The following is a 27,857-nucleotide window of genomic DNA, read 5'->3' as shown; positions in this document are numbered from 1 at the left end:
ACGGTGATTCTTGTTCAACCGAGGGAGGATAAGAGGAGATCGAGCCAGAGAGAGAGAGAGAGAGAGAGCGCTTTTACTGAGGTGATGGAGCTGCTGCGGATACCACCATCCCTACCGATGCTTGGAGGTAGGATGGTAGACCCACTTGCTCCGTCGCTTGCCGATTCATGCTTCCACTAGTAGATGTCACTTGCCTACCACCTGCTTGTGTAAATGCCCAGGCGTAACTAGGTCCCCAGTTTACCAGAGTTCTTGGTATCCTTTTGCTGCTCATTTAGTCTGTTTTCTGTTTATACGTGTATGGCAGTAACCTGACCTCCATAACATATTTAGACAACTGCCTGCCACGTCTCTCAGGAAGGGCGTTTCCTTTGCTCAGACAGTACCGTGTCTATGGAACACATCATCCCCTGACCTGGAGCAGCTTACTAACCACCGGGAGAAATCAGAACCTGAATGGGGGTCGGTTTGCACAGTGTGCAGCGAGTCACAATGGAGCTTCTGTCTCACATGTAAATGGTGCTCCAAAGGATTCGTCTTTGCCGGGTAGTTTGCTTCGTGATGCTCGCATCCTCTATTGTGCATCTCCTGCCATGGGTCATAACAAGGTAAGCTATCTCTAATGCTTCGCTGATTTCACATCCAGGTCACAAGTATTTGTATGTATATATAGATGCTGGGTGATTTGAAGTACTAAATTTGATCAAACTGAGGGGAATAAAGGTATCCTATCCAACTATGTTTTGTAACTTCAATCTGTCAAGAGAATAACTTACTGTCGAGCTATATTATATACAATCTTTGCTTAGGGACATCCTGGTATCAAATCATACTGTATAAGTTGTGTGTCCAAACTCCAAAGTGTAAATTATGTAAAACAAATGGTACATCGTAGCATAATCATGACATGTCAAATTGTATTGTCTAATTTATATACTAATATACTTATATAATGATATTTAGGAAGCACATCCAGAATCAAACAAAAGAGTGCCAGCAATAGTTGATGCTCTCGAAAAATTGGAGCTTACATCGAAGGTATGTAAGCAAAATAGAACCTTGGATTCTTATAACTTTTGTAATATTACATTTTATAAGTTTTAACAGATTTTTTTTGCCCTTATCTTTTAAATTTCTCCGAGTGCGTATACTTTAGTTAAAAGTGGCATGCTCTATTTTGTTCCAAAAGTATGCAGTTGCATGTTCTTGCATGATAAAAATGGACTATAGTGATAGGTAAACAATAATAAGAAGAAGATACTCCCTCCGTTCCATATTAGTGGTCGCTGATTTAGTACAATCTGTTAAGCTTCATGCATGAGCCAACGCAATCAATAGTCCGGATAGACTTAGAGGTATGGCTCAAGAGGCCTATATGTGGACACAGAGGGGGCAGCAGCAATTTCTGAATAAATTGCGAAAGCCAGGACTTGAATTCCAAGACCTTAGCTCTGATACTATGTTAAGCTTCATGCACTAGTCAACGCAACCAAAATTCTCAACTGATGGAAAGGGCTTGGCAATCCACATATACACTTCAACACAAGCGACAACTAATATGGAACGGAGGGAGTACAATTTAAGTGTTTTCAGTTAAATCTCGATAAGTTTTGCATATTTCTTTCTCATATCCTCATCTGTACTCTATCACATCTCACTGGAAAAAATCAATGTTCTGACATGAGCTTGTAACTATATGACATCTTATTTGTTTTGTATTCAGCATCGGGGTTCACAGATTCTTGAAATCCGAAATTTCTACCCTGCTTCACTTGATGATGTTGCACGAGTTCATTCAAGAACATACATCACTGGACTCGAAAAGGTAATTGCCATCAAGTGTTCTTATTATTGTCGTAGCCTTACTTTGCAGAGAAGAAAAAGAAGAATCCAGGGCAATTGCTTCTGATCTGCATTACCTTTCCCAACTTAAAGAATTAAAATCTTGTTAGTTGGAAATATATCAAATCGACTATAAAAAAATACAGCTTTAGAGACCTCTCTGGATGGCTCTCGGATCTCAAGTTCGAGCCAGGGCTGGCCTTTGAAGCCTTCATCTGGAAAGAATATGGAGTTTGCATCAATCATTTTGAGGGAGGAAAGCATCGGGAGTTCATCATGGTCGCTGAGTTCCCTCGATCCAAGATTCGCATCAACCCTGAATCGGTTAGTCTTATCCTTCAATCTTGCCTGGGGGGTCATGCATCCCGCTTCAAAGCTACCTGCTGCAAAATTGGTCTTTCAAGTTCAGTGTTTCTTCCAAAGAAGTTGGATTTGCTATTATTAAAGGAGGAAATATTGCCTCAGATCTGTTTAATCTTGGTTTTCTTCTTTGGGGCAATGGTGGCCTGGATTTCAAAAAAGAATTCCGTCTCTATCAGCAAGAACTTGATCGAGAATGGACTGTAGTCAATTGTTCAAATGAGAGACTATCATATGCAAATGTGGTTCAATCTCCCAGGATCTTCCCCTCTGAAAATCAAACTTCCAGATCTCCCATTTCGAATCGTGTTTCAGTTTCTGAACGTCTTGCTCAATTAGTGTCGGATTTAAACCCTGTCTTAACTTCGCCCAATAACATTGCGCTGGGTAGGGCGATTTCCTCGGGTTTTCAAAACTCCAGGCCTTCTTTTCGCAACTCTGATCCAGCTTTGGCCCAAGCCCAGCAGAAAAGCTTCTGTGTCTGCTGTCTCTCTTTGGGCCACCTGCGGCCCAAATGCACTAGCAGGATCCGTTGTAAAGGCTGCAACAGGCCGGGCCACATTCAGGCTAATTGCCACTTGAAGACCTCAATCAGTGCCCCTGTTATGACTTATTACCCTGCTAATCTGAGACAGAATCCTCCTGTTTTGGATGATTGCCGCGCTGCCAGCCATCAGATGGAGAAGGGTCCCGCAGTCAGCGACAGCTCGCGTCCCCTCGCTCAAGCCCGCATTCATTCAGTTGCTTAGAATGGACCCCTGAATCTTGACGAAAGTGCCCCTGGCGACTCGCATTCCCACCGACCTCCTCCGTCTCTGCGTCTCTCCCTCCCTTTGTCTGGAGAAACCTGCCTAGCCACCTCGAGCTTGTCACCTTCGCCGTCGCCGGAGATGGCCACCTTCCCCTTCGATCCTTCGCCATTTCTGCCTGCTGGATGTCACGCCATCGAAGTCCAAGGGAGTCCGGCCCGTGTCAGGGTCCTCCATGGTCCGCTAGTTCAGTGCAATGAGAACCTCGCCATCGCCACGATCGTCCCAATGCCTCAAGGTGAGGTAGCTTTTGCTAATGTCAAAGAGATCTTGTTGGAGTTTCTTCACTCTAGGCGCATTGCAGTTGAATCCATTTCAAAGTGTCCGTTCAGGCAAGCTTTTGTCCGACTCAACAGTGTGGCCGATAGGGATTTGCTTGTTAACAAAGGGCCACATCCTTATGATGATATCCGCATTGCTTTTCAAAAACATGATGAAGGCCTCAACTGGAAAAATTTCACTCTCTCCAGAGATGTTTGGCTGTTGTTAGTAGGGTTTCCTGCAGATTTGAGGAAGTTTCAGGAGCTGTCCAATGCAACTGCTAGTTTTGGTAGATAGAGCAAAATCCTGGGATAGAGCAAAATCTTCTGATGGTGCTGTTGCTGTTAAAGTTAGCATGGATGCTCTTAGAGATGTGCCTGCCAGTATTCTAGTCTCTGGTGCCAGCAATTTCAGAGGCCACTCCTGGACCTGCCCAGTGGTCATCTTCCAGGACATCCCACTGGGTGGCCCACCAGCAGATGAAGACCCAGTGCCCCTTGATTGGAACCCTTACCCAAGACCTCTTGAACAGTTTCACCATCCCAATCAGAACAACATTTTTGTTGGCCCAGCTGCTTTCCACCTCCTTCAGAACAATGAGCATGTTCAACAACACATTAATGGTCACCAAAACATCAATGCAGACATCACTTTAGTAAATGCAGAGGAAGAGGAAGGGTGGGGTCATTGGGCAATGCCAAATCAGCAAAATCTGGTTGATGCTGAGCTTCATGCTGGGGAATTTTTGGAACTTAATGATCTCATGGCCCCTCTGGAAAATCCTGTTGCTCAGCTTAATGAGGATGAAAACAGTGGCATTACTCTGTCTCTAGGTTTACCAGGTGCTTCTGCCAGTACAGCTGAATCTGCAGATGGTGGTCCACAGTTGCATCTCTTTGAGGAGCTTCCAGCACCCCTACATATGCCTGAGATGCAAGTGGTGGCTGACTTTGACTTAAATATCCCTCAACCTGAACCTGTAGTTGCAGCCATGGAACCAGAATTTATTCTTCAGCTAGAGGAACCACTTGTGCATGATCAACCTTTGGAGGCTGCCCTTGATTCTGGTTTGATGTTACAGACAATAGAAACAGTGCTTCCTGAACCTGATGCTATTCACTCTGCAGAAGCTTCTGCTGCTGCTGACAATGATAAAAGAACAGTAACAGTTGATGAACCAGTGTTGCAAAAACCTGATGCTTTGCCTGCTCCGGTAACTACTCATTCAGGTAACTGAACTGTGGCGCTGCGTTCTCCCGGACGTCGCATCGCTTGCTGCTGCTTCTTCCGCTCGTCCACGGCCTCCCGACCACGAATCGATTCAGGTCGAAGGACACGCGATCCGCCAGCTTCAAGGACTCTAGATCGAGTCGACTGCAACACCTGTCTGCTTCCAATCGAGCTGGCCATCCTTGGGTCACGTCGCGCACGCCTCTGGATAGAGCCGCCGACGGCTGCCGGTTCCTGCCGCCGGCCGCTGCTATTGGTCGCCTCTGGATCAGATCGCGCTGCTCTCCGGCTTCGTCTCACAGGCAGGAACGCCCTGGTCAACGGGTCCAGTTGTTTTGCTACTCCAACCACTGGTCGATCCTTTCCACGTGCGTGCGTGTGTGCGTTCAATCAGCCTCCAGATCGAGCAGCCTCCAGCCCTGCCCGCACGAGCATGTGTTTCTACCAGATCACAGACTTGGTTTGGTCTGCTTTTCGTTGACTGAGTTTCTTTGGTAAAAAAAAAGAAAAAAATGTCTACACCAGCACGCAACGTTTCAGTCCTTGCTTCCCGGTGACTCCTGACGGCTGTGCTGGTAGCTCTTCTGCTGCTCCTCCTACGAGCTCCACATATGGTGATTGTCGCTCTACACCGACTCCTCTCGCGACTTTCGTCGGTGCATGTCGCTCTTCCCTGACACCTCTCGCGACTTTTACCGGTTGTCCTGGTGCCAATGACTCCATGGACCGCGCTTCGTCCACGCGTCTTCCCTTGACGCTTGGTCCTTGTCTGCACACGGCCTCGTTTTCTCCAGCGGCCTTTGTCGACGAACTGGTCATGCTACACCGCCATCTTTAGCGGCTTCCACAGGTGGTGGTGGTCGCTTTTCTCCTCGTGCCACTACTTCAGCTGTGTACTTCACCAAGGATGAGGTTGCGCGACTTCGCGCCTTGCTGATTGCCTCCGACTCTCTATTTTCGGGTGCGTCTAGATCGACATCTTCAGTTGCGCCCGTGACTGAGCAGGAGATTGGACGATTTCAATGCCTGATAGCTCCATCTTCTGGTTCTTTATCGACAGGGTCTGTTGGTTCTGCTACAGACTCTTCTGGCATTATGAGACCACCTTCTACACAAGCAGGTACATCCCCATGGATTCTTGATACTGGAGCATCTTTTCATATGACTCATGATTCATCAACCCTGTCATCTACTCGACATCTCGATTCTCCTGTTCATGTTCTTACTACTGATGGTACTTCTCTCCCGGTTACTGGCCGATGCACTCTTAGCACTGTATCTTTTCATGTTCCCGATGTTGCTCATGTTCCTCGGCTTACCATGCAGCTCATTTCTGGTGGTCAGATTGTTGGCTCTGGTTGCAGGGTCATTCTTGACTTTGACTCATGTTCAGTTCTGGACCATCACATTGGTGCTCTTCTTGGTACTGGCCACCGGCGCCGTGACTCTCAGGGTCTCTGGGAGCTTGACTGGCTTCACCTTCCATCCGCTGCCAACGCTGCCAGTCTCTCCACCTCTGTTGCCTTGTCTACCAGCTCTTTTCAGCAGTGGCATCATCGCCTTGGTCACTTATGTAGCTCTCGTCTCTCATCCTTAGTTCGGCGTGGTCTTCTTGGATCCGTCTCTGGCGGTGTGTCGTTAGACTGTTAGGGTTGTCGGCTTGGTAAACAGGTTCAGTTACCTTATCCTCATAGGGAGACCGTGTCTTGGCATCCTTTTGACCTTGTTCACTCTGATGTCTGGGGTCCAACTCCCTTTGCTTCGAAGGGATGCCATCGCTACTATATTATCTCCTGGAAGCCACGCCGCCGACCCGCCCTGCCGTCGGGCCGCCCAGGCCCAGATGGGGCCCTAAAGGGCCCAGATCTGGGCCGAACGGGGCCAGCCAAGCCGTGCCGCCGCGCCACCACGCTACCCAGCCGATCTCCCGCGTCGCACCAGGGAACCCCGCCGCCACCACGCCGGACCGTCGCCGCCTAGGAACACCCCCCGGCGCCGCTCCGCCACGCGCCGGAGAGCAACCGAGAGGGGAATGGCTAGGGGCCGCCGCTGCCATCGTCGCCCGGGCCAGGCCCAGCAGCGGGCGCCGGCGACGGCGACGAGGAGGGAGGGAAGGGGGATATCTGGAGGAGGAGGGCCGAGGCGCGGCCGGTCACCCGAGGGGGCGACGCGGTTGCGAGAGCGAGCACCGTTGCTCTTGCTGACATGCTCAAGTTTAATCAAGTCATCAACTTCTTAGCTCTGATTGAAATTCCTCTGAAAGGAAGAAGCTTCACTTGCAGCAATATGCAAGATGCACCTTTATTGGAAAAACTGGATTGGATCTTTACATCAGAAGCTTGGACAAATCAGTATCCAAACACCTTAGCTCTGTCTCTAGCAAGACCAGTCTTTGATCATACTCCCTGTCTTATTCAAATTGGCACTCATATTCCCAAAGCTGCAATATTCAAATTTGAAATTTTTTGGATGGAAATTAATGGTTTTAAAGATTTTGGGAACGAGAAACCCACATAGCAGACAGTGCTAAAAGGATTTCTGCTAAATTCAAGAGGTTAAGAAAAGGACTGAAGATTTGGGCTCAATCTATATGTAAACTGACCTCTTCTATTCAGGCTACCAATGAGACAATCATGTTTTTTCATACTATTGAGGAATTCAGAGTTTTAACAAATGCAGAATGGAATGGCAGAGCAATTCTCAAGGATCATCTTTTATCACTTCTACACTTACAGAAGATCTATTGGCAGCAAAGAGCCATAATCAGATGGGCCAAGTTTGGAGAAGCAAATTCAAAGTTCTGCCAAGCAAAAGCTACCATTAAATACAGAGTGAAACATATTGACAAGCTTCAGGATGAATTTGGTGCTTCCCAGAGTAATCACTCAACCAAAGCAAACATTCTATGGAGTGCCTTTAAGCAAAGACTTAGCAATTCTGTGCCCACCTTTAACATGCTATACCTGGATGAGCTGATCCAGCCAACTATTGATCTCTGCTATCAAGGCACTTTTTTCCAAGGAAGAGATTGATGATGTGGTTAAACACCTTCCAAGTGACAAAGCCCTTGGCCTAGATGGATTCAATACCAATTTTGTCAAGCATCGTTGGAGATAATTGCCCCTGATTTCTATGCACACATTGAAGATTTCTTCCAAGGAAAGATCAACCTTCAGTCTATTAACTCATCATATATCACTCTCATCCCCAAGAAAGACAGTCCAATCAATGCCAATGATTTCAGGCCCATCTCTTTGTTAAATTGCTCAATTAAAATCATCACTAAACTCTTGGCAAACAGATTGCAAAAAGTCATTCTGAAGCTGGTTCATATTAATCAATATGGCTTTCTCAAAGCAAGATCTATTCAGGACTGTCTAGCTTGGGCATGTGAATTCATCCATCAGTGCCATGCTTCAAAAGAAGAACTTGCCATTTTGAAGTTAGATTTTGAAAAAGCTTTTGACCTTATTGAGCATCAAACTATCAAAGATATTCTGAAAGCAAGGGGTTTTGGTAACAGATGGCTGATGTGGATGGACATGCTATTCAGTTCCGGGTTTTCTTCTGTCCTGCTTAATGGGGTGCCAGGAAAACAGTTTCTCTGCAAAAGAGGTGTTACACAGGGAGATCCCTTGTCTCCCCTACTGTTTGTGCTAGAAGCTGATTTGCTTCAATCAATTCTTAATGAAGCCATGAGAAATAACCTCATCAAAGCACCTATTCAAAATCAAACATGCACTGATTTTCCTGTTATCCAGTATGCTGATGACACTGTGTTAATTATGCCAGTATGCCCAGCTCAGATCCAACAATTGAAAAACCATCTGCTCCATTTCACTGCCTACACTGGTTTAAGGGTTAATTTTGATAAATCTGTCATGGTACCAATCAACATTGATCACAATAAAATGCTGATACTGACTAATATCCTTGAGTGCTCTGTTGGAAGCCTGCCTTTCACTTACTTGGGTCTCCCCTTGTGTTTGTCCAAACCTAAATTGGAAGATTTTGCACCAGTTCTAAAAAGAGTTGATAGAAGATTGGCTGGTTGCTCAACACTCCTTTCCTATGGAGATAAGTTAACTCTCATTAAATCAATCTTCACCAGTTTGCTCACATTCTTTATGAATACCTTGGTGATTCCTACTGGAATTCTAGAGCAGATGAACAAGTACCTAAGGCTATGCTTCTGGAGCAAATATGCACAAGAAGAAAAAAAGCACTGCTCTCATTTCCTGGGACAAAGTTTGTCTCCCAAAGGATAGGGGAGGTTTGGGGGTTCTGAATTTGACAGTCCATAACAAATGTCTGCTTATGAAATATCTACACAAGTTCTTCAATGCTGAGGACCTCCCTTGGGTTAAATTGATCTGGAACACTTACTATTCTGATGGCGTGGCGACCCCGAAACCTGGAGGATCTTTCTGGTGGAAGAGTATTGCCAAGCTAATACTAGAATTTAAAACTATAGCACAGGGTGTCATTGGACAGGGAAGCACTATTCTTCTATGGCAAGATGATTGGGGTCAAGGCAAACTCATTAACAAATATCCTTAGCTGTTCTCCTTTTGCTCCGAAGAACACATTTCAAACCAGGAATTCAGCCAAATCTCTGAGATTAATCAACACTTTCATACACCTCTCTGCAAGCTTTAGCTTCAGGAACTACAACTAATCATCCAAGATGTTGTGCAGCTCTCTGATAGCAAGGACAAATGGAAGTATCCCTGGGGAGGATTTAATTTCTCTTCCATGAAACTCTACAAGAGATTAACATCTGGACCCATTGGCAGATCAGCTATTCAAAGTCCCGTGGAAAAGTTCAGTCATTCTCAGATACAAGATTTTGTTCTGGCTCCTCCTTCATGACAGGGCCAGCACAAGAAACATCCTTCATAGAAATTCTTTCCACCTGCCCTCATATAATTAAGAAATGTGCCAAGACAACATAGAGGAAACATCCCTCCATCTATTCTGGGATTGCCCTTTTGCATTAAACTGCTGGGACTTCATTTTGGGACTCAAGTACAGAGGAATATCAGTTTTTGATGAGATCAACATGGCCATTCAGACTGCCTCATGGAATTGCTATTGAAATCATAGTTATGGGATGTTGGCATATTTGGATGCTGTTAGAGTATATATAATATAGCCATGTACCCCTTCGTATTTATCCCATTGTATAAGGGGTTTTCTGCATATAGTCCACACCTATACATGTATATATATAGGCATATGGCCTCATGGGAATACTAAGTTGCATATTCCTAACATGGTATTAGAGCTAGGTCAATTTTTTGCACGCTGCAACTCGTGCGATTGATCCGTCTCTCCTCCCCGATCGAAGTCGCCGCCTCGATCTCCTGCTCTCGATCGAAGCCCGTCCTCGATCTCCTCCTGCCCGTTCCGCTCGAGACCTCTGCTCGTCCCCGCTCAAAGCTGCTCGAGGCCTCTGCTCGTCCCCGCTAGAAGCTGCTCGAGGTCTCTGCTCGTCCCCGCTCAAAGCTTCTCGAGGCCTCTGCTCGTCCCGATCGGAGCTCGCCAGATCCGCCGGCCCCGTTCGATCTCCTCCTCCTGCTCCCGCAGGCCCCGCTCGATCTCCAGCCGGCCCCGATTGGCTCGCCAGATCGCCAGATCCGCCGGCCCCGTTTGAAGCACGAGGATTTCATCGCTTGATCTTCCTCCAAATTGCCGGATCCCGCCGGTCTTCTGCCGTTTACTGGTTTTCGTGATCTGTTGCCGCCGTGGGCGCTGCATATTCCAAAAAAAAATGTCTGTTGCATCAGGCTACATTGCTGTTCCTCGTTGTCCGGTGATTTTTGATGGCACTAACTACACCGAGTTCATTGGCTTCATGCGCATTCACATGCGTGCCATCCGTCTATGGGGCGTTCTTTCTGACGAGGTCCGTTGTCCGCCACGTCCGGTTCCTCCTGTGGCCCCCACTCCACCGAGGCCACCGGTTCTTCCTGCGAATGCTAATCAGGCTGCGAAGGATGCAGCTAAGCTTGCTGATGAGGCTCCTGTTTGTACTTATGATGAGCAGGTTTTGACTTATGAGGAGGCTCTTCAGGCATATCATGGTGCTCTGTCTGTTTACACCCAGTGGCTTGATGATGATGCTCGTGCTGCAGATGTTCTCACTGCTAGTGTTCTGCCTCAGTTTGCCTCTGAGTTTCTGGGCCTTCCTACTGTATTTGAGATGTGGACCTGTCTTCGTCAGCGCTATGAGCCCTCTGGTGATGCATTATACCTCTCTGTGGTCCGTCAGGAGCATGCTCTTCAACAGGGTGACTCCACTGTTGATGATTTCTATGCACAGAGTTCTGCTATCTGGCGCCAGATTGATTCTCTCCGCAATGCTGGTTGTCGTACTTGCCCGTGTTGCCAGCTGTGCAGGCCAATTTGGAGTTTCATCGTGTCTATGAGTTCTTGTCTCGGCTTCGTAAGGAGTTTGAGCCTCGGCGTGCTCAGTTGTTTGCTCGTGGCCGTATCTCTCTCATGGAGGCGCTTTCTGAGACTCGTGCTGAGGAGACTCGCTTACGTGGCGCTGGTTTACTAGAGGTTCCCTCTGTGCTCGCTGCTCGAGCTCCCACTACGCCACATGCTGCACCGACTCCTTCTCGCTCGAGTGCTCCGCCACTCTTGCCCACTCCTCCTAGCGGCTTGGGCCGCCCCCGTCCACATTGCGGCTACTGCAACCTGGATGGTCATGTCGAGTCTCAGTGCTTCCAGAAGAAGAAACACCTGCGTAAGGCGCGGTCATCATCTTCAGGGACTTCTTCTACTACCTCGACCTCTTCAGCCACCGCTTTGACTGAGCAGGATGTTCTGAGACTTACGCGTCTGCTCGCTGCTTCAGGTTTTCTTCGACGGGTACTGCTGGTTCTGTGACTGATGCTTCCTGCACTGAGCAACCACCTTCTACACAGTCAGGTACATCCCCATGGGTTCTGGACTCTGGAGCTTCTTTTCATTTGTCTTCTCATTCTTCCACTTTGTCCTCTCTTCGATCGCTCGATATCATGTTCATGTCCTCACAGCTGATGGTACTCTTTCTGTTGCTAGTAGAGGCAATCTTACTACTTCTTATTCTGTCCCTGATGTTGCTCATGTTCCTCGACTTACCATGAATCTGTTTTCCGCTGGTCAACTTACTGATTCTGGTTGTCGCGTCATCCTTGACGTTGACTCTTGTTCTGTCCAGGACCGTCGCACGCACACTCTGGTTGGGGCTGGCCCTCACCGCCGTGATTCTCAGGGTCTTTGGGAGTTAGACTGGCTTCATGTTCCTTCCGCTGCCACCACTATCGCCAGTTCCTCCGCTACCGGTTCCTTCTAGCAGTGGCATCATCGACTTGGTCATCTTTGTGGTTCTCGTTTGTCGTCCTTAGTTCGTCGAGGTCTTCTCGGGTCTGTCTCAGGAGATGTCTCTTTAGAATGTCAGGGTTGTGTCTTGGCAAACAGATTCAGTTACCATATTCACATAGTGAGTCAATGTCTAAGCGTCCTTTTGATTTAGTCCATTCTGATCTATGGGGTCCGGCTCCCTTCACTTCGAAAGGGGGTCATCGCTATTATATTATTTTCATAGATTATTTCTCTTGTTACACATGGCTTTATTTTATGACTTCTCGTAGTGAGTTGTTGTCTATTTATAAGCGTTTTGCTGCCATGGTTCACACTCAGTTCTCTTCGCCCATTCGTGTGTTTCATGCTGACTCCGCTGGTGAGTATATTTCTAAGATGTTGTGTGGTGTTCTTGCTGAGCAAGGGACTCTTTCTCAATTCTCTTGTTCTGGTGCTCATGCTCAGAATGGCGTTGCTGAGCGCAAACATCGTCACCTTCTTGAGACGGCTCGTGCATTGATGATTGTTGCCTCTCTCCCGCCTCATTTTTGGGTTGAGGCCGTCTCCACCTCCACCTATCTCATCAATCTACAACCTTCTGCTGCTCTACAGGGTGATGTTCCTTTCGAGCGTCTTTTTGATCGTTTTCCCGATTATTCGATGCTTCGCTTGTTTGGTTGTGTTTGCTATGTTCTTCTTGCCCCTCGAGAACGCACCAAACTGACCGCTCAGTCTGTTGAGTGTGTCTTCCTAGGCTATAGTGATGAGCATAAGGGCTATCGTTGTTGGGATCCTATCGGTCGTCGGATGCCTATCTCTCGGGATGTGACTTTTGATGAGTCTCGTCCCTTCTACCCGCGCCCATCTTCCTTGACCTTTTCAGTGGAGCATATCTCTTTCCTCACTTTTCCTGACACACTTCTCACCCCCATCGAACCTTTGTCTGATCGTTCTCCTACCTCTGCTTCTCCACCTCTTGCCGATTTACCACCACCATCTCCCACGGTTTCCTCCCCTAGCATGTCACCGGATTCTGCACCTTCATCTCCGGTGACTTTTTCGTCTTCACCCCCTGATTCTACCTTGGCGATCCTCCTTGCATTGTTCCATCTTTTCCTCAGTGTTACACTCATCGTTCACGTCATGTGGATGCCTATGCGGATGTGTCGTCATCCTCGTCTCAGCCTCCCTATGGCTTGCGTTCTCGTCCTCGTCCGCCTGTTGATCGCCTTGGATTTCCCACCGCTGGTGCTGCTGTTCTTGAGCCGACTTCCTATCGTCAGGCCGTTGTTCATCCTGAATGGCAGTTCGTGATGGTAGAGGAGATTGCTGCTCTTGAAGGTGTCCGTCCCATCACTTGTAAGTGGGTCTACAAGGTTAAGACTCGCTCCGATGGTTCTCTTGAGCGTTATAAAGCTCGTCTTGTGGCTCGTGGCCTTAAGCAGGAGCATGGTTGTGATTACGACGAGACTTTTGCTCATGTGACCCATATGACCACTATTCGTACACTTCTTGCCGTGGCCTTTGCACGCCACTGGTCTGTATCTCAGCTTGATGTTAAGAATGCATTTCTTAATGGTGAGCTGCGTAAGGAGGTGTCCATGCAGCCACCACCTGGGTATTCGGTTCCTGATGGCATGGTATGTCGTATTCGTCGCTCTCTCTATGGCCTTAAGCAAGCACCCCGCGGCTGGTTTGAGCGATTTGCCTTTGTGGTAACTGTTGCTGGTTTTTCAGCCAGTGCTCATGATCCAGCATTGTTTGTCCACCTTTCTCCTCGTGGTCGGGCTCTTCTTCTTCTCTATGTTGATGACATGATCATCACTGGTGATGACCCCGAGTATATTGCCTTTGTAAAGGCCCGTCTTAGTGCAGTTTCTTATGTTTGATCTTGGACCTCTTCGTTGCTTTCTTGGGATTGAAGTCTCTTCTACCTCTGATGCCTTTTTTATATCCCAGAAAAAGTATATCCAGGATCTTCTTGCTCGTGCTGCTCTTGCTGACGAGCGCATTGTTCAGACTCCCATGGAGCTCAATGTTCACCTTCGTGATACTGATGGTGACCCCCTGCCTGACCCGACGCTTTATCGTCATCTTGTTGGCAGTCTTGTCTATCTAGCTGTCACTCATCCGGATATCTCGTATCCGGTTCATATTCTGAGTCAGTTTGTCTCCGCTCCCACCTCGGTTCACTATAGTCACCTCCTTCGTGTTCTCCGATATCTTCGGGGCACGATCTCTCACCGTCTATTTTTTCCTCGCTCTAGTTCTTTACAGCTTTAGGCCTATTCGGATGCTACGTGGGCTAGTGATCCTTCAGATCGCCGTTCACTTTCTGCTTACTGTCTTTTTCTTGGTGGTTCTCTCATTGCCTGGGAGGCGAAGAAACAGACCGCAGTTTCCTATTCGAGTGGAGAAGCTGAGTTGCGAGCGATGACTCTTTTGACGGCAGAGGTGACTTGGTTACGGTGGTTACTTCAGGATTTTGGTGTTTCTGTCACTACACCTACTCTGCTCTTATCTGACAGTACAGGTACTATCAGCATTGCGCGCGATCCTGTGAAGCATGAGCTCACCAAGCACATTAGTGTTGATGCTTTTTATATGCGTGCTGGTGTGCAGGATCAGGTTATTGCTCTTCAGTATGTGCCTTCCGAGTTACAGTTGGCGGATTTCCTGACGAAGGCCCAGACTAGAGCGCAACATGGCTTCTACCTCTCCAAACTCAGTGTTGTTCATCCACCATGAGTTTCACGGGGGGTGTTAGAGTATATATAATATAGCCATGCACCCCTTCGTATTTATCCCATTATATAAGGGGTTTTCTGCATATAGTCCACACTTGTACATGTATATATATCGGCCTATGGCCTCATGGGAATACTAAGTTGCATATTCCTAACAGATGCAAAGAAGTGACAAGATTTTTAGAGCTCTCCCTCCTTCAATCAATTCTTGGAAGGCTATGTTAAAGTCAGACTTGTTGCTACTTCAACACAGAATCAAGAAAATATTCAAGGATTTGCTGCTTAGCTGGATTGAACATCATCTATAGATTATCCTCTTAATCATGAATTTCCCAAGAGCTGGCATTGGATAAATGTAATAAGAGTTTGATAGAATAGGTTCTTTTCTTTTCCTCTGTATATATACGCTTTTATTAATATATTTGCCGTAGGACAATTGTTCTACGGTCTCACTTAAAAAAAATACAGCTTTAAAGAGGTCACTATTGCAGGCTATGAGTAAGGCTTTGGATGAAGGTTTGATATTCATCGAAGGAACTGGGCCAACATATGCTACACAGACTGTAATACTCTATGCACTTTTTAAAATTTTTTTCCCTTTCTTCTAAGCCATTCATAGGCAGTCTTCTGTGCACTTTACTGTTTCATTAATGCACTGCCAGAGGCTGTACTCACAAACCTTCAATTTCAGTGCTTATACTGATGGTATGATTTATTCCTATTAAATTAATTTAAATTTTAGTCTTGCCTTCGAAAAAAAAGGAAAAAAATGTATCATCTAGTGACTTGGTGATTAGTTGAGGTCTTGATATTCATGCTGTGAATGTTAGGTAGAGCTGCATAGCTTGCTGCCTGTAAACATGTCACCTAGCAGTTCAGAACTGTTCTGGCACCTCTCAATCTCTCAGTGCAAGTTGAAAGGAACAATAGGACAAACCATTGTTTAAATGATGTAACAGATACACCATTTAATCTATTGAAATGAATAGAGTTTCGTTTATGCGATGGAGCATTTTGTGCCCCTTTTTCGTAAACAAAATGGAAGACATAGGGAAATTATTAGTCTTACTTCTGATAAAGGAAGTCAAGATGATATTGTTGAGTGCAACGTTAATAAGAGAATGACTTCTTATGATAGGATTATATTGGACTATGCTAACGTCCAGTCGACCGGACGTTAGCGACAGATCCGGACGATCCTTTCGCTCGTCCCGCTTTCCCGATTCTCTTTCTCCCTGATTTTCTTCCCACCGATTTTTGTTCCCTAGTCCGGTTTTATATCAGTTAGTCTAGATAGGAGAGAAAAAGAAATAAACTGCTTATAACAGGAATTGAACTTGGGTCTCCTAAGAAACTACTAAACTCACTAACCAACTAACCCATCTTTCTTTGTTGTCCATAATACAAAATTGGGGTTATTTGAACCCTTCTTCTTTCTACCATATTAGCTAAAAAATAGTCTCGATAACTTTTGCATAAGCAACGTGATAACTATGACATGACCATCCTGGTAACTTCAACATTAGCGCCCTAATAAAAAACAAGATAAAAAAGGGTGATAACTATATCGTTATAAGGCTGATAAGTAGAGTGTGAGAAGCGTGTGGTAAGTTTAGCATGGGCAGCATGATAACTTTGCACAGAAATCATCGGCCAATATTTCAACAACTTTTCCCCTGGTGAAAATTTACCATGATGTTTGAGTGTAAGTTATTAGCTATGTGATGTGCAAAAATACCATTCTTTCTCCATGCAAGTTATAGGTGTAAGTTTTTAACAACTTTTTTCCCTTGGTCAAAAGTTACCACGGTGTTTATACGTTGACTATCATGTTTACGGTACATATGTTCACATGTTATTTAAGCAGAAGTTATTGGGGTATATTTCGGAAACCGGGGTATATTATCATGGTTTTTGTACCTAAGTTATCAGGTCTAGTACCGTACTATTTGCATAGAAGTAAAAACCGGGATATGTTACCTGGACCGGGGTACATAAGTTATTAGGTCTCGATGTTAGTTACCATGCCATTCACATGAAAGTTAATGAGGGGATATTTCATCAACTCACAGCCCCCCACCCCCGTCGCCAAAGTTACCAGGACCAGGATACATAACTTATCAGTTCTGCGAATTATGAGTTACCATGCTATCCATACAAAAGTTACCGAGGAGATATTTCATCAACTCCCCCCGCACTCCGTTGCCAAAGTTACCAGGACCGGGATACATAAGTTATCAGGTCTACGATGTGTGAGTTACCATGCTATTGACACAAAACCTATGGAGGGGATATTTCATCAACTCTCACCCCCACCCCCGTCACCAAAGTTACCAGCACTGGGTACATAAGTTATCAGGTCTATGATGTGTGAGTTACCATGCTATTTAGACAAAAGTTACGGAGGAGATATTTCATCAACTACCCCCACCCCCGCACCCTCGTTGCCAAAAGTTACCAGGACGGGGTGCATAAGTTATTAGGTTTGTGATGTGTGAGATACCATGCTATTCGCATAAAAGGTCATAAACTCCTCAACCCCCTTTGGTTGCGAAAGTTACCATGACCGGGGTACATAAATTATCAAGTCTGCAATGTGTGAGTTATCATGCTATTCACACACGAAAGTTACCGGCGTATATTTCATCAACTCCCCCCCCCCCCCCACCCTCGGTCACTAAAGTTACCAGGACGTGGGTGCATAAGTTATCAGATATGCGATGTGTGAGTTATCATGCTATTCATACAAAAATATATCAATGATACATTTACATTAGTTTTGTTCTGGGGTAAAAAGCGCTACCACGATATTTGTACATAAGCTATCATGTTTGTGGTGCGTATAATTATCGGACTCGTTACAGAGAATTTACCGAGGGATGACACACGAGAAAAAGACTGATGTTCGAATTCTATAGGAGCAAAACATTTATTTTTGTAGAAAAATATTCATCACTACAAAAAAGAGACAGGTGGAGTACAAAACACGTTGCATCAGTCCATTAAAAAACTTGGAGCAAATGGTTTTGTCCTCTCGTCAAAGGCACTGTGGTCTTCCTTTCTTGCTGTCACTTTGTAAGGTATAAATACCAGTTAATCTGCACATGAAACATAACAGTTACTCATCTCAGCTGGTAGCGCGTCATGGCTGCGACCAACAGGTTGTGTGTTCGAATCCTAGTAGTGGCTAGCGGATCTATCACAAAAGCCAGTACGTCTGGAAATAAGCATTATCGTTATTTGAATTATTTTTCAAGGATTGTCCGTGCTTTTCTTTGTCCATGAGGATAGTTCATACTCTCCTTTGACCAGGAGAGTAGTTCTTAGTTTTCTTTGACCCCGCGGATAGTTCGTACTCTACTTCCTTAACTGATATTATGTACAATTGTGCTCATCAAAATTTAGATATTCTTCTCTTTCTCTAAGTAATTTCATAGTTCATACTTTCCTTTGACCAGGAGGATAGTTCTTAGTGTTCTTTGACCCTCCGGATAGTTCGTACTTTACTTCCTTGGCTGATATTATGTACAATTGTACTTATCAAAATTTAGATATTCCTTCTCTTTCTCTAAGTAATTTCATTGTTTATGTAGACTTTCACAGAATCACTTCTTTCAGCTGGTGCTGGAATTACATTGGTTGATTCAGTGGTAACTAATTTTCTTCCTGTTATTTCCTCGGTGGTTTCAGTGTGTTTCTTCTTTCTTGATTCAGTAAATTTTCCTTTGCAGTGCTCGTTTCCCGAGAAATGTTGTATGTTTTCCTAGGTTGCAGCATCAAAGCTGGGCCCAAGTCCACCTCTTGGATTTGCGCTAATAAGGCCACCCGGACACCATGCTGTTCCTGATGGTCCCATGGGCTTTTGCGTCTTTGGGAACATTGCAGTTGCAGCTCGGTACGCTCAGCATCAACATGGATTGAAGCGAGTAATGATAATAGATTTTGATGTTCACCATGGCAATGGCACATGTGATGCCTTTTATGACGATCCAGACATCTTCTTCCTCTCAACCCACCAGGTCTATCAGACTATCACCTTACATACTTGCTGCTGACTTGTTTTACCATTACCATGGTAGTCATTTTCATTTTCTGAATTTGATTTATGTAGCTAGGAAGCTATCCCGGTACTGGTAAGATGAACCTAATTGGTCAGGGCAGTGGCGAAGGAACAACGTTAAACCTGCCATTGCCCGGTGGCTCAGGTGACTACTCAATGAGGTGCGCCTTTGATGATGTCATTGCTCCATCTGCGCAGCGGTTCAAGCCCGATATCATCCTCGTTTCAGCTGGGTGAGTTCCTCCAGTTGGAGAGATAAATTTCCTTCACACTGAATAATACACACTGCTGTTACATATGTACTCGAGAGAGGGAGAGATAGACGTCCCGAGAAAGGTGGCGCGCAGGCCAGGGAGTCGTTAGAGATCCTATAATCTAGGAGTACAGGTTGGACTAAGTACAACAGGTGTGTTAACACCCCCCTTAGCCGGAACGCCATTGGGATGGACGTTTAGGCTGGAACGAAACTCGGTGAAGACCGGTGTAGGTAAGCCCTTCGTGAATAAATCGGCAAACTGGGAGCTTGAAGGGACGTGAAGAACACGAGTGTCACCAAGCGCCACTTTGTCACGAACTAAATGAAGATCGATCTCGATGTGCTTGGTTCGTTGGTGCTGCACCGGATTGCTGGCAAGGTAAGAGGCGCTAACATTGTCGCAATATACAATGGTGGCCCGGGATGGTGGACGCATGAGCTCATGAAGGAGTTGCCGCACCCAACATGTTTCGGCGACTCAGTTGGCGATGCCCCTATACTCAGCCTTCACACTAGATCGACTGACGGTGACTTGAGGGCGGATCGGTAGGTGGGTGGAATCGGAGATATGGAGTGTGGGGAAGTATTGGCCAGAAAGAGACGTCTTGGTTGATAGAAACCAGATTTGGCTCGGGTGCGCATGGGATGAGACTTAAGGGGAGGTGCGATCGTGGTAGAAACTAGGGTTCTACCGGGTCTTGGCCGGAGGTTGTAGGGGAAGGAGGGGATCGGCCGTGGTCGCCGGCGCAGGGGTGCCATCTCGCACAGATGGGGGCGGCGGCGCGATGGAAGAGGCGGCTAGGGTTAGGGCATCGGCTCCTAGTTGGAGCCGATCAAAATAGATTGATCTTTGCTTAATCTCAAAAGTGTTGATTACATGACTATATATAAGTTCCCTAGGCTATAATAAACTGGGCTAAGCCCCTGATATTATTAAGATAACTGGGCCAGTTTGGCTAACTGGGCCTCTGGTCATAACATTTCTCCCCGCCTGCCCAAACAGCTCGTCCTCGAGCTGGACGTCTAGAAAATGTTGGCGGAACTCCTTGAGCTGCTCCCAAGGTGCCTTCGGAGGGTTGAGCTGGTCCGAAGTACGTGGTGCATCAAGGCCTGGAATGTCGCCGATGCATTGGAGAGACCGAAAGGCATCACCAGAAACTCAAAGTGGTCGTGATGGGAACCAGAACGCAAATCGAGCGTAGGGAATAAGCGTGGCCCTGACGGCTCTTCCCGGAGCTCCTGCACGACCGATATAGGAAAACTGACCCTCGTCGTCTTGGCAGTGAGAGCGAGGTAATCAAGGCAGAAACGCCACGAGCCCTCGAGCTTGTGAACAAAGAGCACCGGTAAAATGTCGTCGTGCCGCTGTAGGAGATGAGCCAACAGGGGCAGCTCGGAGTCTGCAATGACGGTCGACAACTGAGAGGGAACTGCTGGAGAAGTGCCACCCTCGCCCTTCCACTGCACCATGCGCCCTTGACGCCAGAAAGTCATGGTCAGTGCGTCGAAGTCCCAAAGGATGGGTCCGAGCGTCCGCAAGAAGTCGCCGCCAAGGATGAAGTCGTAGTCGCCCAAGTCGATGCCGACGCACGTGATGGCGAAGGACTCGTTACCGATGTGGATGGGAACCTGCTGCGCAATTCCGTGGCAGCGGAGATGGGCACCATTAGCCACGGTAACTCGGAGCTGCTCGCCGCCCGTCGGCTGGAGGGCCAGGCGACGCATAGTAGACGCGGGTAGGAAGTTGTGTGTAGAGTCCGTGTCCAGGAGAGCTAAGAGGCGCTCCCCATTAACCATCACTGGCAACATCATCGTTGTTTCCGCTCGTATGCCGGCAAGGGCATGCAGTTAGGCCACGAGAGCGGTGGCTGACGCCGGGGCCGCCGCCTTGGCAAGCTCGGAGGGAGCTGTATCCTCCGCAACATAGTCGTCCGCCTCCAGGTAGAAGACGCGCGGGCAGACGTGGCCTGGCACGTAGGGCTCATCGCAGTTGAAACATAACCCCTGACGATGACGCTCGTTTTGTTCGGCCGGGGTTAGCCGACGGAACGGTCGAGTTGCTCCTGTGGCGGGCGTCCTTGTCGCCGGCTGGGTGCAGACATAGCCGGCTGAGGGGGTGGGCGAGGTGCGTGGGCCGGGAACGCCTGTTGCATAGCCATCGTCCGCTGCTCGAACGCGCGGGCATAGTACATGGCCATCGATGTCCTGCGGTCCCCGAAGCTCTACGTCCACGGGGATATGATCTGGCATACCGCCGACGAAGAGCTCGGCCCGTTGACAAGTCGTCACGCCGGGTGCGTGGCACGCCAGGGCCTGGAAGCGGTCGGCGAAGTCCTGCACCGTGGAGGTGAAGGGGAGTCGGCCTAGCTTCGCCAGCCGGCTCCCGCGTATCGGCGGCCCAAAGCAAAGGAGACAGAGCTCGCGAAAGTGCTCCCATGGGGGCATGCCTCCCTCGTCCTGCTCGAGGGTGTAGTACCACGTCTGCGCGGCGCCTCGGAGGTGATATGAGGCGAGCCAGGTGCGGTCCGACGCGAGCGTGCGTTGCCCCCGAAAGAACTGCTCACACTGATTAAGCCAGTTGAGGGGATCCTCGGTGCCGTCGAAGGTGGCGAAGCGTGGCGGTGTCTAAGTATGACCGCCGTGGCCGTACGGGTCGGCGGTGTGGAGCAGCATGGGGGGCGGCGCCGGTTCGGTGGACGCACGGGGTCCCCCGTGAAACGGCTGCCCATCGAGGCCGGCGTAGGGACCCGCGGAGCTGGAGGGCCCGCCGTACTGCAGAGTGGGCGTTGGCTGCGGTGACGACCCGGACAACCAGGCCGGAAGCGGTGACGACGTAGGCGGGAACCGGACCTGGTGGATCGGGACTCCCATTGGCGCGGTCGTAGCCGGCCTGGAGTGGATCGGCGGGGGCGCCTGCGGTTGCAGCGGCTGCTGCAGGGGGGAAACGGGTGCGGTGAAGGTCGCGAAAGTCGGCGATGGCCACTGCGGCCAGGGCGGGTTGGAGGCGGGAGGCGACTGCAGCTGCAGCGACCCTTTCGAGCGCCGCGGAGGCTGCCGGGTGCGGCGGTTGCCCCGGCAGGAGCAGCGGCGGGTGGCACGGCCGGCGGCGTCCCGTAGGGCCCAGCCAAGTAGAGGTGGATGCCCTGGACCGCGATGGCGAGATCGCGGAGCGCTTCGGTGACTTCCTCCGGAGTGAAGACGGTGGGAACCGGCGCGGCGGAGGTGACCGGCAGCGGCAAAGAAGGGGTGCCAGCTGTGGTGGCCAGCGGGGCGATGGTGCCGGTCGGTAGCGGGAGGGTTGAGGTGGGTGGCGGCGAAGAGATGATCGCACCGAAGCGCTTTGATACCAAACTGGTAGAAACTAGGGTTCTACCGGGTCTTGGCCGGAGGTTGTAGGTGAAGGAGGGGATCGACAGTGGTCGCCGGCGCAGGGGCGGCGGCTAGGGTTAGGGCACCAGCTCCTAGTTGGAGTCGATCAAAATAGATTGATCTTTGCTTATTCTCAAAAGTGCTGATTACATGACTATATGTAAGTTCCCTAGGCTATAATAGACTGGGCTAAGCAACAACAACAACCAAGCCTTTCAGTCCCAAACAAGTTGGGGTAGGCTAGAGTTGAAACTCATAAGATCTCGAAGCCATGTCATGGCTCTGGAACGTGGATAGCTAACTTACACGCACCCCTGTCCATGGCTAAGTCTTTGTCGATATTCCAAACCTTCAGGTCTCTCTTAACGGACTCCTCCCATGTCAAGTTTGGTCTACCACGACCCCTCTTAACATTCTCAGCACGCTTTATCCGTCCGCTATGCACCGGCGCTTCCGGTGGCCTCCGTTGAATATGTCCAAACCATCTGAGACGACGCTGGACCAGCTTCTCTTCAATCAGTGCTACCCCAAGTCTCTCTCGTATATCGTCATTCCGTACCCGATCATTCCTTGTGTGGCCACATATCCATCTCAACATGCGCATCTCTGCTACACCTAACTGTTGGATATTCGTCTAATAAACTGGGCTAAGCCCCTAATATTATTAAGATAACTGGGCCAGTTTGGCTAACTGGGCCTCTGGTCATAACAGATCGGTATTGCATGTGGGGGAACGTCGGGAGGTGTTCGGTGGGTTGGTGCGGAAACGGAGGAGGAGCCTGTGGGGATCGTGCAGGAGGCAGGCGAGTTTGGCGCGTGATCCAAGGAGGAGTGGGTAGGAGGCCCAACAGATTGGGAGGTGGACGCGGGGGCCAAGGAAGACTCGGATGGTGGGTTGATGGCGGACGAGCCAGGCGTGTCAGACGAGGAGGATTCAGTAGTGGTAGACGCACGGTGGGGTGAGGGTGATCCGCTGGAAGTGGGGCTGGCAGACGCAGAGGTGGGCACGATTGGTGGGGAGCGATGAGAGGCGTCAGGTTCGGTCGGGTTGGTGCGGTACGAGGTAGGCGGATCGTGGGGAGCAGGGGCGGGCAGGCGAGGCTGGGTGTGGGGATTGTGTACGGTCGTGGATGGCGTAGCTGGCGGTGTGTCGGGCGTGTAGGGAAAAATGTTTTCGTCAACAATTACGTGGCGGGAGACAATAACGCGACGTGGGGTGAGGTCATTGCAACGATAACCTTTGTGCTCAAGGGGGTAGCCAAGGAAAACATAGTGAGTAGAGTGAGGGGAGAGCTTGTGATCCATGGTGGCGTAGAGGTTCGGGTAGCACAGACAGCCGAAGACGCGGAGATGGTCGTACGTGGGGTGGACACCATGGAGACGAAAGTAAGGCGTGTGATGAATGGCACGGGAGGGGCGGCGATTGAGCAGGTAGGTGGCTGCGTGTAGGGCCTTGACCCAGAACGGAGGGGGGAGGTTCGCTTGGACGAGGAGAGTGCGAATGGCGTCGTTCGTTGTGCGTACGAGCCATTCTGCTTTGCTATTTTGAGGGGAAGTGTGGGGGCACGAGAAGCGGTAGGCGATGCCATTGGTGGAAAAGAAGTTGCGAAGAGAGGAGTTGATTAATTCCCCGCCATTATCACATTGTAACGCCTTGATGATAGTGTTGTATTGGGTCTGAACGAAAGAGAAAAAACGTTGCAGCGTAAGGGAGGTGTCCGATTTGTTGCGTAGAGAAAACGACCAAGAAAAAAGAGAGTAATCGTCTCACACAACCAAATAATATTTGTAGCTTGAAAAACTTACAATGGGAGATGTCAAGAGATCACAATGGATCAACTCAAAAGGCACAAATGTGCGGCTACTAGAAGAGGGGAAGGAGAGGCGAGGTTGTCATCCTAATTGACAGGCATTACATGGTGTGGTGGGAGTCTTATTACAGGGTACAAGTAAATCGCTAGTGATGGAGGAAAGGGACTAGGAGCTGGGGTGACCGAGCCGGCGCCACAGATCTGCGGTGGAGATGGTAGCGGAGAGGGCAGCAGGCCACGTTGAATTATTGCCGAAGAATGGGTAGATGTCGCCGGAGCGAGCGGAGATCATGAGAACCATCCTGGTGCACAGATCCTTTAAAAGAAAACCAATGGGGTAAAATTCGATAGAGCAGGAATTATCACGAGTAAATTGGCGAACAGAGATAAGATTGGTCACAATATTGGGGGAGAAGATAACGTAACGAAGGTGGAAGGGGGAAGGGGAGAGGGTGGTGGAACCGGTGCCGGCGATGGGAAGATGATGACCATTGCCAACCACAACACTAGAGAAATTATGCCTTAATTCAGAATTCGAGAAGTCGAGGGTACCAGGGTTGCCGGTGATGGGAGAGGTAGTGCCGCTGTCGAGGTACCAGTTGTTTTTGCAGCACCGGCGGTGGAGTGTCCGTTGGTGTTGTAGGCCGTGTGGAGCATGGCGAGGTGATCCCATGCAGGTTGTTGTGGTGATGGAGGGGAAGGAGACAGCATGTGTTGGACGGGGTACGCCTGTGCATGGAAGCCTAGCGGTGGACCAAGGACGCCGGCAGAGTTTGGGGAACCTAGCCAGGGCGAGGGGAGGGTATCGCCGTGCCGTACGGAGCGAAGAACCCCATGTAGGGATTGTACGGGAGCTGGAGGGGTGCACCACGTGCGCCGTGATCGTCGCGTCCTCGGCCGCGCCCGCGGCCCCGTCCGCGGTCGCGATCACCGCTGTCCTGGCGATTGCCATGGCCACGACCAGGTGGAGGCCCGTGCCCGCGGTCGATGCGGTCACCGTAGCGGGGAGCAGAGGAGTTGCCGGGGCCGGAGGAGGAGCCTGGGGCGGGGCCGCCGTGCCAGGAAGGAGCCACGGTGACGGCAAGGATGGTGGCGCTGTCGTCAGCCTCCCGGTGCGACAAGTTCTCCTTGGCAAGCTTGATGCGGGAGAAGACTGACACGAATGGCGGGAGAGGAACCGTGTCACCGAGGACGACGTGAATCGTGTCGAGCCGTTTATCGATGTCGTGGAGGAACTGAGTGGTGAGGTCCACCTCGGTGACGGGGTAGTCGATGTCGGTGAGACCGGCGGTGAGAAGCTTCATGCGGCGAGCATATTCGGAGATGGAGAAATCCCCCTGTTTCAGATTGTGGTATTGCCGGTTTAGGTTCATGTAGCGGGCGGCGCGATTGGCGAGGAAATAGTCGCGGATGGGCCCCCCGAGATCATAGGTGGTGGTAGCGCCGACAACATGATCGATGAGCGGATCAGCCAGGGTGGAGTAGATCCAGAGGACGAGGTGGGCATCAAACTCGCGGAGGTGGGCATCGGCATTGGGAGGAAGAGGCTGCTCGATGAAGTGGGTGACTCCATAACGGAGGAGGACGAGGAGGAAGAAAGACTTCCACTTGTGATAGTTATGGTAGTTATGGTTGTCGGGATTGAGGAGGAATTCGATGTGATTCTAGATGCTGTCATGGAAGATGGGGTGGCGAGGGAGTGGGGCAGCGGGCGGTGGTGGTGGTTGCGACGTGGTGGAAGAAAAAAGAGGCGCAAAGTGAGAGGTGGGAGGAGGGGTACCGAAGACGAAGGGAGAGGAGGCAGCGGTGGTGCCAGGACTGGTGGCCAGAGCGGTGTGGCCGGCGAGGAAGCAGACTGGTGGCCGGGGAGGTGCCGGGGCTGGCAGAGGGATCGGTGGCCATGAGGAGGGTGCCTGGAAGCTGATACCCAGTTGGAGAGATAGATATCCTTCACACTGAATAATAGACAACGCTGTTACATATGTACTCCTTCCGTTCCTAAATGTAAGTTTTTTTAAAGATTCCATTAGGAAAGTATATACGGATGTATATAGACATACTTTAAAGTATAGATTAATTTATTTTGCTTCATATATAGTCACTGACTTATATTTAGAAACGGATGGACTACTCGAGAGGGAGAGATAGACGTCCCGGGAAAGGCGGCACGCAGGCTAGGGAGTCGTTAGAGATCCAATGATCTAGAAGTACAGGTTGGACTGAGTACAACAGGTAGTTACATGTTAACACCTCGGAACCACATTAGGGCATATACAATGGTTGATAAGATGGTTTTATTTTAAATCTTACATGTAATTTAAAGATGATAAAAAAAGAGTCTACAATGGGTCATCTCTTGACCTTATTTTTTATAATAAGTTATTCCTAAAAACATGCTGAGACATTGTGTCAAGAGATCACCTCTTGTCTTCTCTCAAATAAGAGAAGGCAAATCTTTTTTTCGAGTTCTCTCTCCTTCACCTTATCATTTATCCTATGCGGCGTTCTTAAGATAATATCATTGTACATGCCCTTATTATCTTGAGATGAGAATAGAAACATGCCAAAAACGAAAGTCAATATTCTCTGGAGTTGTTCAAATACACTGTGGTTTCTCATTCCGAATCTCAATCACGTAGAAAATGAAAATTCTTCATAGTATTATATCTACACTATTGATGTTCCACAAACACATGAAGTTGACTTGACCCACCCTTTTGTCAGCTATGACGCACACGCGCTAGATCCTCTAGCGGGTCTGCAGTTCACGACGGGCACGTTCTACATGCTGGCGTCGAGCATCAAGCAGCTGGCCAGGGAGCTGTGCGGCGGCCGCTGTGTCTTCTTCCTGGAAGGTGGTTACAACCTGCAGTCACTCTCCAGCTCTGTGGCCGACACCTTCCGCGCGTTCCTTGACGAGCCAAGCCTTGCTGCTCAGTTCGATAACCCGGCAATGTTATATGAGGAGCCGACACGGAGGATCAAGGAGGCCATCGAGAAGGTCAGGCATCTCCACTCGCTCTAGGTTACGCGCCGGGAGATGAGCTGTAGACTCTACTGCTTGCAGCGCACGCGCCATGAAATCAGATCACGTGCTGCATTTGCAGGTTCAGAGAGTGGGTATATATGTGTTTGAAACATCTGCTTTCTGGTCATATACACTTGATTAACTGCTGTCAAAAGCATGGATTTTATAGGGATCCTACAGACGTAATACAAATGTGTGTGCAAGTGGATCTTACATAGAATTGTGTGCGCGGGCGTGTGTATGTATCTATTATGGATCAAGCGTCTATAAAATATTGCATATTGCCCTCTCAAAAACAAAATATTATGTTTTGTTAATAGGGGACGTGGACCCGTTGATCTTTCTAAAAGATCAACTCAGATTTAACGCTATAAAAGATCGAACGTGAGCCGTTAGATTTGACGCATCAAATGGCCTAACGTCACCATTCATCATTACAACACATGTCTTGTTGCGAAAACTTCTTCTAACAAATATCTTGTTGCAGAGTTTTTTTACAACAGATGTCTTATTGCAGATTTTTTTATTTACAACAGACGTCTTGTTGCAGGTTTTTTTTGCAACAAACGTCTTGCTGCAGTTTTTTTTACAACAGACGCTTTGTTGCATCTTTTTTTATTATTTTTGCAACAATCATTTTAGTGCGGATTTTTTTGCAACACGGGACTTGTTAGGCCTTGTACAACGCTAGGTGCTTAGAGAGGTGTTTAAAAAAATAAACCGGGTTTTTC

General features: G+C 48.7%; 1 protein-coding gene across 3 annotated transcripts; it reads left to right on the top strand.

The window, feature by feature from the left end:
• Positions 1-39: 39 nt before the first annotated feature.
• Positions 40-27,443, top strand: LOC123399874 (histone deacetylase 14). Of its 3 annotated transcripts, XM_045094257.1 has the most exons (10): positions 40-127; positions 334-608; positions 964-1,038; positions 1,724-1,825; positions 15,094-15,165; positions 18,196-18,252; positions 18,370-18,621; positions 18,714-18,895; positions 26,215-26,330; positions 26,823-26,909. In XM_045094257.1, exons 1-9 carry the CDS (start codon positions 85-87, stop codon positions 26,285-26,287), a joined length of 1,131 nt encoding a protein of 376 aa, XP_044950192.1. In that variant the 5' UTR covers positions 40-84; the 3' UTR covers positions 26,288-26,330; positions 26,823-26,909. The 3 variants fall into 3 exon arrangements, with proteins under 3 accessions (XP_044950192.1, XP_044950191.1, XP_044950190.1); XM_045094256.1 differs by lacking the exon at positions 26,215-26,330 and having other exon boundaries at positions 358-608; positions 26,823-27,443; XM_045094255.1 differs by lacking the exon at positions 26,215-26,330 and having other exon boundaries at positions 26,823-27,443.
• The last annotated feature ends 414 nt before the right edge of the window (positions 27,444-27,857 follow it).

The sequence above is a fragment of the Hordeum vulgare genome, chromosome 5H (genome assembly GCF_904849725.1).
Source record: "Hordeum vulgare subsp. vulgare chromosome 5H, MorexV3_pseudomolecules_assembly, whole genome shotgun sequence".
NCBI classification, from domain to species: Eukaryota; Viridiplantae; Streptophyta; class Magnoliopsida; order Poales; family Poaceae; genus Hordeum; species Hordeum vulgare.
Note: the sequence above shows the minus strand (reverse complement) of the source record. Positions and strands in the feature narration are given on the sequence as shown.